The sequence below is a fragment of the Cupressus sempervirens genome, chromosome 11 (assembly GCF_028749045.1).
Source record: "Cupressus sempervirens isolate cs-2001-9-10 chromosome 11, ASM2874904v1, whole genome shotgun sequence".
NCBI classification, from domain to species: domain Eukaryota; kingdom Viridiplantae; phylum Streptophyta; class Pinopsida; order Cupressales; family Cupressaceae; genus Cupressus; species Cupressus sempervirens.
In genome coordinates, this window is record NC_143128.1 from 432,717,358 (window position 1) to 432,729,832 (window position 12,475).

Sequence of the window (12,475 nt, forward strand, 5' to 3'; positions counted from 1 at the left end):
AAAAAGATTAGGAGAATCAGTACAAATTTTCTTTGGGATCAGGCACAGAAAGGTGGAGTTGACTTCCTTAAGCATCTATTTGGCTCCATAGAATTCCTTTACAGCATCACAAACATCTTTGCCCATGAATTTCCAAATTTTTTGGAAGAAAAACATGGGAAAACCATTAGGCCCAGGAGCTTTATCTCCTCCTGGGAAACTGATAGCTTTGAAAATTTCATCATCCTTAGGTATAGAGCTTAACATTTTATTTTGTTCCTTTGAAACCAGAGGAGGAATCACTCTAAGGATTTTAGCCTAACTCTCTAGATTTATGTTATGATTAGCTATCATAAGAGAAGAGAAAAAAGTCACCATATCTTCCATGATGGCATTGTCCTCTATAATCTTCAGATCTCCCTTTTTAAGGTGTGATATGTGCATTTTTTCCCTATGTTTAAGAGTAGAGAGATGGAAATATTTGGCATTTTTATCACCTTCACTCAACCATAATAGCCTTGACCTTTGTCTCTAGTAGATTTCTTCTTTAGTGATGATATCATGATATTGAGCAAATTTTTCATTTTCTTCAATGAGGAGATCAGGAGTATAACCAACCTTCTAAATTTTTTCCTGGGTTATAAGAATTTCCTCCTTCATTATAGTTTTGTTCTCAAAGATGTTCCCAAAAATATTCTTGTTCCAAGTTTTAACTTCCCTTTTAACATTCTTGAGCTTAGAAGCAACTCTATAAAGGGCCATCCCTTCAATATCAATACTCCACCATTCTTCCAATTTACTTTCAAACTGAGGGTGTTGCAGCCACATCTTCTCAAATCTAAAAGGAAAATTCTTCTTGAGATTGATCTTAGAAACATAAAATATGAGGGGGAAATGATTTGATCCAATTTTTTGACTGGCTTCCAGCTTGCACCTAAAATCTTTAGTCCAATCTGGGGAAATAAGAGCATGATCAAGCTTGGCCTGAATACATTCATTACCTACTCTCTTATTACTCCAGGTAAACTGAATTCCATGGAGGTCCATATCCATTAAGCCCTCTTTATTTATAAATTCCAGTAAATCCAATCTCCCTTCTAGCTGGGTAGCATTACCTCCCATTTTTTTGTGATCATAGAGAGGCACATTGAAGTCTCCCATTATAATCCATCTTCCAAAATAGTCTTTACTTTTAAACTTGGAAACAGTCTCCCAAACCTTTTTCCTTAGTTGCTTAGTGTTGGGAGTGTAGATATTCCCTATATACCATCCATCCTTCTGGTCAACATTAGTAATTTTGGCTATCATAAGATGTTTTCTTGCAATCAGGATGGATCTAGAGTAATTCTTCTTTCGTAACATCAGAGTTCCCCCTGATGCACCTTCTAAACTACTGGCATTAATAGAATAATTTTTAAAAGCTTTAATCTGTTCCACCTTCTCTTTACTCATCTTAGTTTCTTGTAACAAGAGAAAATCAGGCTTTTGTTCTCTAACAAGATTCCTAACAATATCTAGTTCGTGAATGCTATTCATCCCCCTAATATTCCAAGTTATGATTTTCATATTCTATTTTTTAGGGGTGAAATCCAGAATAGTTTCCTACCTACTATCAGCAATATTCTGCATACTTTCTAATTCTCTAGTTTTCTTATTAGGTTTTCTTCCTTGTTTGTCCAGGGAACCAACATCCGATTTCACCTTAGAAAGTTGTTTCACTCTTTTTCCAGATTTATTCAGAGTAGAAGCAAGAGGATTCTTCTTAGATTGCTGATCAATTTTACTACTTCTAGTTTCTACTCCCTTTATGTTAATATTTTTTTCAGTCCTTTTTCTTTGATTTAATATAAGCTTTGAGTTTTCTCCAGAGTCTTTCACAACTTCTAGGGCAAGAGATTCATCCAAAGGAAAGTCAGCATCAGCCTGAGAAGACACCTGGATCTCTCTAGTCTGAGAAGAAAGAAGATCTCCCTCCTAAGGAATAATTTTGTCATCAACCAAGAATTCACCTTCCTCTAGCTTGATTTTGTCAACCATATTTCTCCATCCATCTTCTATCCTTTTATAGATAATGATTTGTTTTGATAGATCTGTTAGATCCTCTAGTTTTTGTACAGGTTCTGAAGAATCTGAATTCAAACCATGTCCTACTATCTCTAAGATAGCAATCTCAAAAGAGGGAACATTCCCTAACTCCTGTGGAGCATTAGAATCTTCGACTGAAGGCTCTTTTCCCTCCTCAACATTAGGATCAATAGGGTCTTCATTATTCTTTTAAACTTTTCTAAGAACAACTTTGGGTTTCCAAACTTTCTTTTGGTGAACCTTGCGCTTTTTCCCTTCTGAAACATTGCTTGGAAGCTTTTTACTCTTGGAGGGACAATTTCTAACCAGATGCCCCTATTTCTTGCAATCATAACAAGAGTTGGGCAGATCTTCAAAAAGAATCTCTTGAGTTTTTTTACCTAGCTTGGATATAAGTTCCACCTTATCAGGAAGATGATTCAGGTTTGCCACTTTAACAAAGATTCTAGCACAATGAAGTTTGGTTCTAGAAGCCGTAGCACTGTCCAATGCCACAAGTTCACCAAAGGAATTGGCAATACCTTTAAAAATATCCTCATGCCAGAATTCAAGAGGGAGACTAGGAAGTCTAGCCCAAATGGGAGTGGTCAAGAAAAAAGAATCAGAGAAATCCATGTCAGGCTCCCATTTTTTAATAGTAAGAGAACTTTTACCAAAAGACCATAGTCCACCACAAAGAACTGTATTCAAATCTTCATTGTAGTTGAAGATTAATTAGAAGAAACCATTTGACATGGTGCAATATCTACCTCTCCTCGAATAACCCATTTCCTCTTACCATTTTTATAAGAGATTCTAGATCAGGTCTAGCCTCTAGAAATTTTCCCATTAAGGTGAAATCCATGGAAGACACATAAAAATTGACTAAAGGATCTGGGATAAAAACTTGAAACTCACCTTTCTCCCAGCAAGATTTAGTAGTCACCGGTGGGAAAAGAGATTTACCAGTAGGTTTCTTGCCAAACAAAGAAGACCAAGTCCTTTGTTCTGAGACCCCTTCTTTTAGCCCTTCTGAGGACTTTTCCTTGTTGGGTTCAACAATATCTTTCTCCTTCTCGAGATCCTGTCCCAACACTTGAAAAGCAGAGGAATCCAATGGTGGGACACGAACCCCACCAAAAGGATCAGATTCACACAAAGATTTTCTAGCAGATACACACAAAAGCTTCCCATCATCCACATTGACTAGAGGTTCTGACTCACCCTTCTTCTCAGCACCCCCTACCAATCCTCCTGGGTTTGTACCTCCTGCTAGATTCTCCCTCACCAGTTTCTTGTCTACCTGCAAACCAACAGATTCAAAATTGCCCATCCCTCCTACTCGTCAACTTAAGAAAGTTTCAATTTGAAAGTTAGTTGGTAGTTCATCTTATCTCAATTTTAAGAAGCTCTACAAAAAAATTCAGCATTTTTTGAGTTATTTTAAAAAGTTATTAAAAATGAAAAAAGAGAGTTTTATGAAAGAAAACTTCCAAAAATGGTGATTTTAGATTTATATTTAAAATTGTAATTTCTCTCATTGTAGGAGGAGGAGGATTGGGAAGAATAATAAATATGAATTTGGAGTTCTAATATTTATTTTTGTTTTCTTTCTCTCTTATGTTTCTATTAATTATTTCAGGAATTTTGGCTGCATAACAAGTGGCATATGATCATCTCTGGGGTTATCAAAAGTGAATGTCTAAAAGCTACAACAAGAAAGTCAAACCTTGTGTCTTCCAAGTGGGTGGCCTTGTCCTGAGGAAAAACCCTAAGAATCAATAACAAGGAATACAAAAAGGGAAGTTTGAACCAAACTAGCTTGGTCCATACATAGCCATTGTAGTGTTTGGATCTAGTGCTTATCAACTCTTGACAACTGAAGGATAATTTCTTAAAGATTTGATCAATACTCTTCATCTGAAATGATTCTATAGCTGACATGCTTTCACAACTCTTTGTACATACTTAAAAGTCTTCAAAAATTTTATTATCTTGGGGAAAACCTAGCAATAGACACCATGGTAATACAAAAAAGTTGAAAAGTTCAAAAATACAAAAAATTGAAAAGTTCAAAAATATAAAAAAATTGAAAACTTGAAAAATACAAAAAAAAAAAAGAAAAAACAAGAAAAAGTGCCATTGATGAAAACCTGGCAAAAGGCATCATGGTAGCAAAAATAGAATTTTTTTTCTACTTTAATTTGTTGCTTTCACTCATGCATACATGGATTGAATCTAGTCATAGTCTTGGGGCAAACCCTATGGTATTTAAGAACATCTCTTAAGCTTTAGTCACCAGTTGTTCTAGTTGTGTCTATCTATTATTGCTTACTTTACTATTGAGATTCCTCTCGAAGAAGGTCTCTTAAGCTTTAGTCACTAGTTGTGTCTATCTACAATTGCTTACTTTACTATTGAGATTCCTCTCGAAGAAGATCTCTTAAGCTTCAATCACTAGTTGTTCCAGCTGTCTCTATCTATTATTGCTTACTTTACTATTGAGAATCCTCTCAAAGAAGATCTCTTAAGCTTTAGTCACTAGTTGTTCTAGATGTGTCTATCTACTGTGCTTACTTTACTATTAAGAATCCTCTCAAACAAGATCTCTTAAGCTTCAGTCACCAGTTGTTCTAGCTATGTCTATCTACTATCACTTAGTATCTTACTAAGATTCTTCTCACTAAAGATTTATCTCTGACATCAGTTTCTAGTTGTTCTAATTATGTCTATATATTGTTGTCCTTCTACTGAAGATATTTCTTACACATATGTTCTTAACATTAATAGTTGACATCAATCAAATGACACTAAGACTAAAATACAAATATTGACACTACTTGAGCTATGCTAAGATTTTCTTTGTTTGTTTCACTTTCACTTTATCATTCTCCTTTGAGTGACTCAAGGATGTCTATTTTGACTAGAGAAGTGAGGACTGGGGGCATGATCTTTTCTTTTCTTTTTGCTTGATGGTTTAGTTCCAATGATCTGAATCATCCATATAAAAGGGGTGTCCACTATAATAACCTCTATCTCATGTTGAATTTCCATGTGTACCTCAACTTATTTTATATGAACACTTTAGTGAGGTTGGTTCTTCTCCTTGCTTGTTTGAGTGAATTCTCTATGCTACAATATAAAATTGATGCTTACCTTGTTAAGTGAATTTATGGGTAACATAAAGTATACTCAACATACTTCTATCTTAGGTTACAAATGCAAGGGTCATTATGGAAAAAATACTTATTAATTACTTAGCATGAGAAGGATCTCTTGCATGTCTTGTGTGTTTGCATGCAAGAAACATTCTAGTCATCCTAGCATTTATGCTCTGATGCTTATGTTCACTTGTTACATTAAAAGGGATAAATGTTCTAGTCATTTTGGCTTCTTGTGCTTTAATGCTTACATTTAATCCTGACAAAACTAAGACACATGTCATATTCATATTCTCATGATTGCAATGTTAGTGTGAATTATATGACATTTGTGAGTCTAACTAAATAATCAGTGATGATGCTTTTACAAGTTCAATAACTAGACCCAGCGATACATCTAGCATAAGGTTGCATTTCATACTCCACTTGCATAAGAGTACATTGTGATTACTACTTTACTTGAATCTTTCAAAATGAGAGGTTGTTGGTTTCTTCAAAGTATCATGTTTATTCTCGACTACACAAGTGTTCAACTCCTAGATTCATCCTTTTGACTTTCATGGGATACTTGTCATATATAACCAACTTGAAACCTACACGAGATGTTAGTTCATTTACTTTTTTGCATTTTATATACATATTTTCATATTCATCTCATCTACACTACATTCATACATCATATCAATTTTCATTCATCACAATCATATCACTAACATCTCATGTATGGAAAAATATAAGAGAAAAAGTGACACATACAAGGTACTCAAATCAAAAGATCTCATATATATATCCAAAGGAGTCAAAATGTACATTGATACAAAAATGTGTGTTACTTGAGTACTTTCAATCTCAAAATGCTACAAAATAATGCTGATACATCCAAAAACACATCCTTAGAAGCTAAGAGAAAAGATATAAAGCTAACTATGTCCTTCTCCCTCATCCCTAGGTGAATGAGGAGGAGGAGGTGCATCTATTCTCACTGGCTGACATACACCCTCTGATGCTCTAACATACTCAAAAAATCTAGGCATCTACTTTACAACATCAGGCACTACTATGATATATCTAGCATAGTAGTAAGTTGCCTTGGCACCCTATAATCGAGCCTCATCTCACTAATACTCCAACTACTCCCAAAGCTCACAGATCTCTCTATCTCGCTTCACTAACCACATATCTCAAACTATGATATGAATCTGTAGCTCACCCAATTATCACTGTGCCTTCCTCACTCTCTCTAGATCTCCTTAGAGCATCTTGGGTTTGTGCTTGAGCCTCTCTACTATGTGGCTCTGGAGTAGGCTAGTCCTGCATCTCCTCATTACCTGCATCCTACTCTAGCTGCTATGGAGGTTGGTCCTCTACACGCTGCCTCTGTGCATCTCCTCTGATAGCACCTAAGGTACCCATCTCTCCTTGAGATCTCCTATGTGTAGTCCCACTCCCACTAGCATCCAGATCTGATGGGGACACTACCCAAGAATAGAATGGAAACAACAAAAAAGGGAAATTATATTAATTGAGATAATAAGCTATTACAAATAGTACAGGAAAATAAACTTCAAAACAGGCCCTAAGGGCTTACAATAGCATAAATCTGGAGATAAATTCTCCTTATGGTACCTCCTCTCAAACTCCACTCCGAACTGCCTTTTACAATGCCAGAAATCTCCTTAAATAGACCCCGAAGGGTTAAAGACTAGGAGTACATTCCAGAAAGTGCTAGTAGGCATCCACCGACAAATAGAAGGTTCCAGAAGTTGTGTTAGAAGTCGGCGCAAATCTAGAAGAATCCAAAAATGGTAACCGAACTTTCAGGAGGCATAACTTTTGAACCGTAGCTCCGATTGATGAACCGTTTACATTTTCGGAAAGCTCTCGAAGCGCTCTATAGCCTTATGGATGAGCTTCACCCATCCCCCATTTTTGGCCCTTTTCAAGGTCATTTAATGCCCCTAACCTGACTTCAAAGCATTCTTAGGGGGTCTCCAAAACTCGAAAAACTACAATAACTTTCAAATCGTGGGGCCTTTTGACCTAATTCTTTTTCTGGAATGCTCTAAATCACAATTATATTCATTTGGCCAATTCACACCTTCTAGGTCACCAAAATGATGGCCAAATTGCATGCTCCTATTTTTTTAGGATTTTCAAACACACTGATAGTGGAACTATGAGAGTTGGAACCTTTATTTGACCCAAATGGGTATCCAAAAATGTAAAGACATGAAACAGAAACTAAGTCTAAGTATATTTTTTTGGGTGACACAGGATTGCCCTTATACCTCTGGATGCTCCTGCATCAAACACCCAGGGTAGATTGAAAAGTGACCCTATCACTTTATGGATGGTAGAGGAAATCCCAAATGGGAAACCTTAGCTGCTGAAATTCAAGTTGAGTCCTCGATCGGTCGTCATTTCCATTTGACCAAATACTCTTCATACTGCCTGTTTCTGGTACTCCTACCCACACGATGATCTAGAATGTCTTCTATCTCCTCCTTCTTAGAAGCAGGAATTGGACATGGCTCTAACACCAGCTCATCATCTGCACCATCATCATGATACTCTATTAAATCTGCAATGTTAAAAATGGGAGAAATGTGAATACCATCTGGCAGCTCCACTTCATATGCATTTCCTGAGTCATGTTTCTTCAAAATTTTGCAAGGGCCAAATTTCTTCATTTTCAGCTTGTTGTAAGTACCAGCTGGAAATATTTCTTTTCGTAAGTGCACCATGACGAAATCTCCTAGTTGGAATTCCTTATGTCTTCTCCTTTGATCAGCCCTAGCTTTATACTCTTGATTCATCTTGGTTATGTGTGCCTGAACCTCCTCATGTAGACGCTTGATATGTTTAGCAAATTCCTCAGCTTCAACACTTGTCCTCTCCCCTTGTTCTATCTTCCTCAGCTCTGGTGCAGTCCTTGGGCTATTCCCATATACAATTTGGAATGGTGATTTTCCAGTACTCCTATTTATAGAGTTATTATAAGCAAACTCTGCCTGTGGTAGAATTAAATCTCATCCCTTGGGCTTATCCCCAACTAAACATCTCATCAAATTGCCCAGACTTCTATTTACCACTTCTGTTTGACTGTTAGTTTGTGGATGATGCGTGGAACTGAATTTCAAGTCTGTTCTCAACTTTTTCCACAATGTCCTCCAGAAATACCCCACAAATTTAGTGTCTCTGTCAGAAACTATACTCCTTGGAAGACCATGTAGTCTTACCACCTCTTTGAAAAACAAGTCTGCAATATGGACAACATCATGAGTTTTGTGGCATGGAATGAAATGTGCCATTTTGGAGAACCTATCAACCACCACGAATACTGAGTCATTACCCCTTTGTGTCCTTGGTAATCCAAGAACAAAATCCATACTTATGTCCTCCCATGGCCTTGATGGAACAGGCAACGGCTGATATAGACCAGTATTGTGACTAAACCCCTTAGCAACTTGACAAACCTGGCAACTTTGTACAAACTTCTTCACATCCTGTGAAATTTGAGGCCAAAAATAATGTTATCTAAGAATGGAAATGGTCTTATCTCGACCAAAATGTCCTGCCATCCCTCCACTGTGTTTCTCCTTAATCAGATTTTCCCTCATGGAACTCCTTGGAATGCACAATTGACTACCTTTGAACAACATGCCATCCTGAATCAAATAGTCTAACCACTTGGTTCTATCTATAGCAACAGGTTCTTTACAAGCTTTCCATGCTTCAGCAAAATTAGGATCCTTAGGGTACAAATTCTTGAGTTCATCAAACCCAACTACCTCAACCTGCATTATTGTAAGCAGTGACTATCTCCTACTTAGTTCATCTGCAACCCTGTTAGATTTTCCACTTCTATGCTTCAACACAAATGTATAACTCTGCAAGAATTCTACCCACTTCATATGCCTTTGATTCAATTTACCTTGGCTATTTAGGTACTGTAATGCCTGATGATTAGTATACAAAACAAATTCCTTTGGTAATAAATAATGCCTCCATTTCTTTAAGGCCTAAACTATTGTGTAGAACTCTTGATCATAAACATAATACTTCTTCTTTGCATCATTCAATTTTTCACTAAAATATGCAATAGGCTTACCTTCTTGGCTTAATATAGCCCCAATAGCGCTGCCACTGGCATCACAATCCACCTGGAACACTTTTCTAAAATCTGGAAGTGCCAACAAAGGTTGTTCTGTTACCTTCATCTTTAGCAATTCAAAACTTCTCGCAGCTGCTGTAGTCCATTTGAACTCTTTTCTATCCCCTCTTATTGTATCAGTTAGGGTGCACATATGCCACTGAAATTCTTAATAAACTTCCTGTAAAAACTAACCAGACCATGAAATGATCTTACCTCAGTAGCAGACCTTGGAGTAGGCCATTCCAAGATGACTTTTACCTTCTCCGAATCCATTTTGAGACCTTCAGGTGATATAACAAACCCCAAATAGACTAACTCCCTTTTTGCAAAGTTACACTTCTTCAGATTAATTAACAGTTTCTCTTCCCTTAGCCTTTCAAGGACACTACGAATATGCAATAAATATTCTTCCAAAGTCTTGCTGAAAATTAAAATATCATCCAAATAGACAATAACAAATTTTCCCAAGAACTTCTTAAGTACCTCATTCATGAGCCGCATGAAGGTGCTTGGGGCGTTCGTCAATCCAAAGGGCATGACTAACCACTCATAAAGACCCTCCTTGGTCTTGAAGGCTATTTTCCACTCATCTCCTTCTCAAATCCATATCTGGTGATAACCACTCTTCAGATCTATCTTTATGAAGTACTGGCTCCACTCAAGCAGTCCATAATATCATTCATCCTTGGCAAAGGAAATCGGTACTTGATGGTGATCCTATTTATAGCTCAAGAATCTGTACACATCCTCCACTCTCCATCCTTCTTTGGTGCGAGTACTTTAGGTACTACACATGGACTCAGGCTCTCTCGAATCAAGCCCTTCCTCAACAACTCCTGAACCTGTCTATTTAGCTCCTCTATTTCAGTAGGAGTCATCCTATGAGCAGCCTTGTTAGGCAAACTAGCTCTTGGAATTAGATCTATCTGATGACTGATTTGCCTTACTGGCGGCAATCCATTTGGAACATTATTAGAGATAATATCTCCAAATTCCCCTAGTAAATCTGAAACTTCAAATGGTATTTCACTACTACCTTCTTTATATTTCCTAGGAATCAAAGCATAACACATATGCTGATGTTTCATGCCATTTAAAAACTTCCTTCCATCAACAAGACAAATCCTAGCACTGGTACATACCTTTTCACCTTCCTTTTTCATGGGCTTCAATTTGTGGCAAACTCCATCCTTTGTCAGAGAGTATGTGTTTGCATGTCCATCATGTATTGCATGTCTATCAAACTGCCATGGTCTACCAATAGATGGAAAACATCCATCGAAATAACATCACAGAGAACTTCATCATGGTAACTCCCAATTTTGAATTTTACTAAACATTGTTCACTTACCAAGACCTTATGATCATCTTTTACCCAAGAAATATGATAGGGTTGGGGATGTTTCTCCCTCTTGAGCTTCAACTTAGAGACCATCTCTTCTGATGCCAGGTTATCAGTGCTACCACCATCAATGATCATGTCACAACATTTATCCTCACACTTGCATTTGGTACGAAACAAACTCCTTCATTTTCCTGGTTCATTCTCACCACTTAGTAGGACTCTTTCATTTACCAAGGTCTCTCCTCTTTCTGCATCCTTTGAATGTGATGATTGTGCATCCTCATCCACATGAGCAACCCTAGCTTGGCCCTCAGCTCTCCTATCTATCCTTCCTTGTCATTGAGGGCATTCAAAGGCACGATGACCTTCTTCATTGCAATGGAAATAGGTTCCACAGAAGCCTCCTCTTCCTTGTCCACGTCCTCTACCTCTTCCTCTTTGATTTCCAAAGTCTTGATCATGGGAGCGGTTGAAACCCTCATTCCTCTGGTTTCTGCTAGTACCCACATCTTCATTTTTCTTTTGGGTTTCATTATGGCCTCCAGATGATCTACCGCTTCCCCTTCCTCCTTGACCATGCCCTCTTTATCTTCCTTCAAACCTTTTATTCAGCTTCTCTTCAACTTGTAGGGCAAACTGGTATGCCTCTTCAATGCTGGTCATTCTTACCAGACTTGACTCCTCCTGGATGCTAGGTTGCAACCCACTGATATAACGAGCAACCTTCTCCTTATTTTCTTCTGCATGCCCCGCTCTAATCAAGAGTCGATAAAACTCCTCTGTATATTCTTGGACTGATCTTCCTGCTTGCTTTAACCCATGCATCTTCTTAAACAGATCAAGCTCATAGTCCACAAGAATAAACTGCTTCTTCAATTTGTCCACCATGCGATCCCATCTTGTGATCTTCTCCTTTCCTATTCTGTTTCTTTCTAGTTGAACCTCTTGCCACCAGATTTTGGCATGGCCTTTCAGTTTGGCCTTTGCAAACTTAACCCTATCTGGGTCCCTTATATCCTCATACTCAAAGTATTCTTCCAGTTCATTGATCCAATCGATCAACTCATCTGGTTTCAGATTTCTTGAAAATACACCCACTTCAATTGTAGGTCTTTTCCCAAACTTAGTAATGGCCCTAAAAAGCCTTTCGTCTACAGGATTCAGAACTTCCCCATCAACTTCCTCTTCTGGTCCCATTACTTCTTCTTCATTGTCATCCTCACTGTTGTCACCTGCAGCAACATTTGCTCCTCTACGAAGCTCCTCTTGTAATGCTTGTACCTGCCTCTGGAGGGCTCTAACCTCCTCAGGATTAATAGCTCTGGCTCTTCTGCCATGTTCTCTTCATGGAGGCATCTTCTAACTCAAACCCACAACCACTCAGTCCAGGTGCAAACTGCCTCACAGTCTGCGCTCTGTCTACACACTCAGGAAAACCTGCTTGATACCACTTAATGGAGACACTACCCAAGAACAGAATGGAAACAACAGAAAAGGGAAATTATATTAACTGAGAAAATAAGCTATTACAAATAGTATAGGAAAATAAACTTCAAAACATGCCCTAAGGGCTTACAATAGCATAAATCTGGAGATAAATTCTCCTTATGGTACCTCCTCTCAAACTCCACTCCGAACTGCCTTTTACAATGCCAGAAATCTCCTTAAATAGACCTCGGAGGGTTAAGGACTAGGAGTACATTCTAGAAAGTGCTAGTAGGCATCCACCGACCAAATAGAAGGTTCCAGAAGCTGCGTTAGAAGTCGGCG

At 37.8% G+C, this 12,475-nt stretch overlaps 1 protein-coding gene across 1 annotated transcript; it reads right to left on the minus strand.

The window, feature by feature from the left end:
• Positions 1–600: 600 nt before the first annotated feature.
• LOC149530278 (uncharacterized) lies at positions 601–1,431 on the minus strand. The gene has a single exon (XM_089808182.1). The coding sequence runs from the start codon at positions 1,429–1,431 to the stop codon at positions 601–603; it is 831 nt and encodes a 276-aa protein (XP_089664308.1).
• Between the last annotated feature and the right edge of the window lie 11,044 nt (positions 1,432–12,475).

Excerpts from the sequence above, each read along its gene's own strand:
- LOC149530278 (XM_089808182.1), bottom strand. The coding sequence starts at position 1,431 with ATGAGTAAAGAGAAGGTGGAACAGATTAAAGCTTTTAAAAATTATTCT.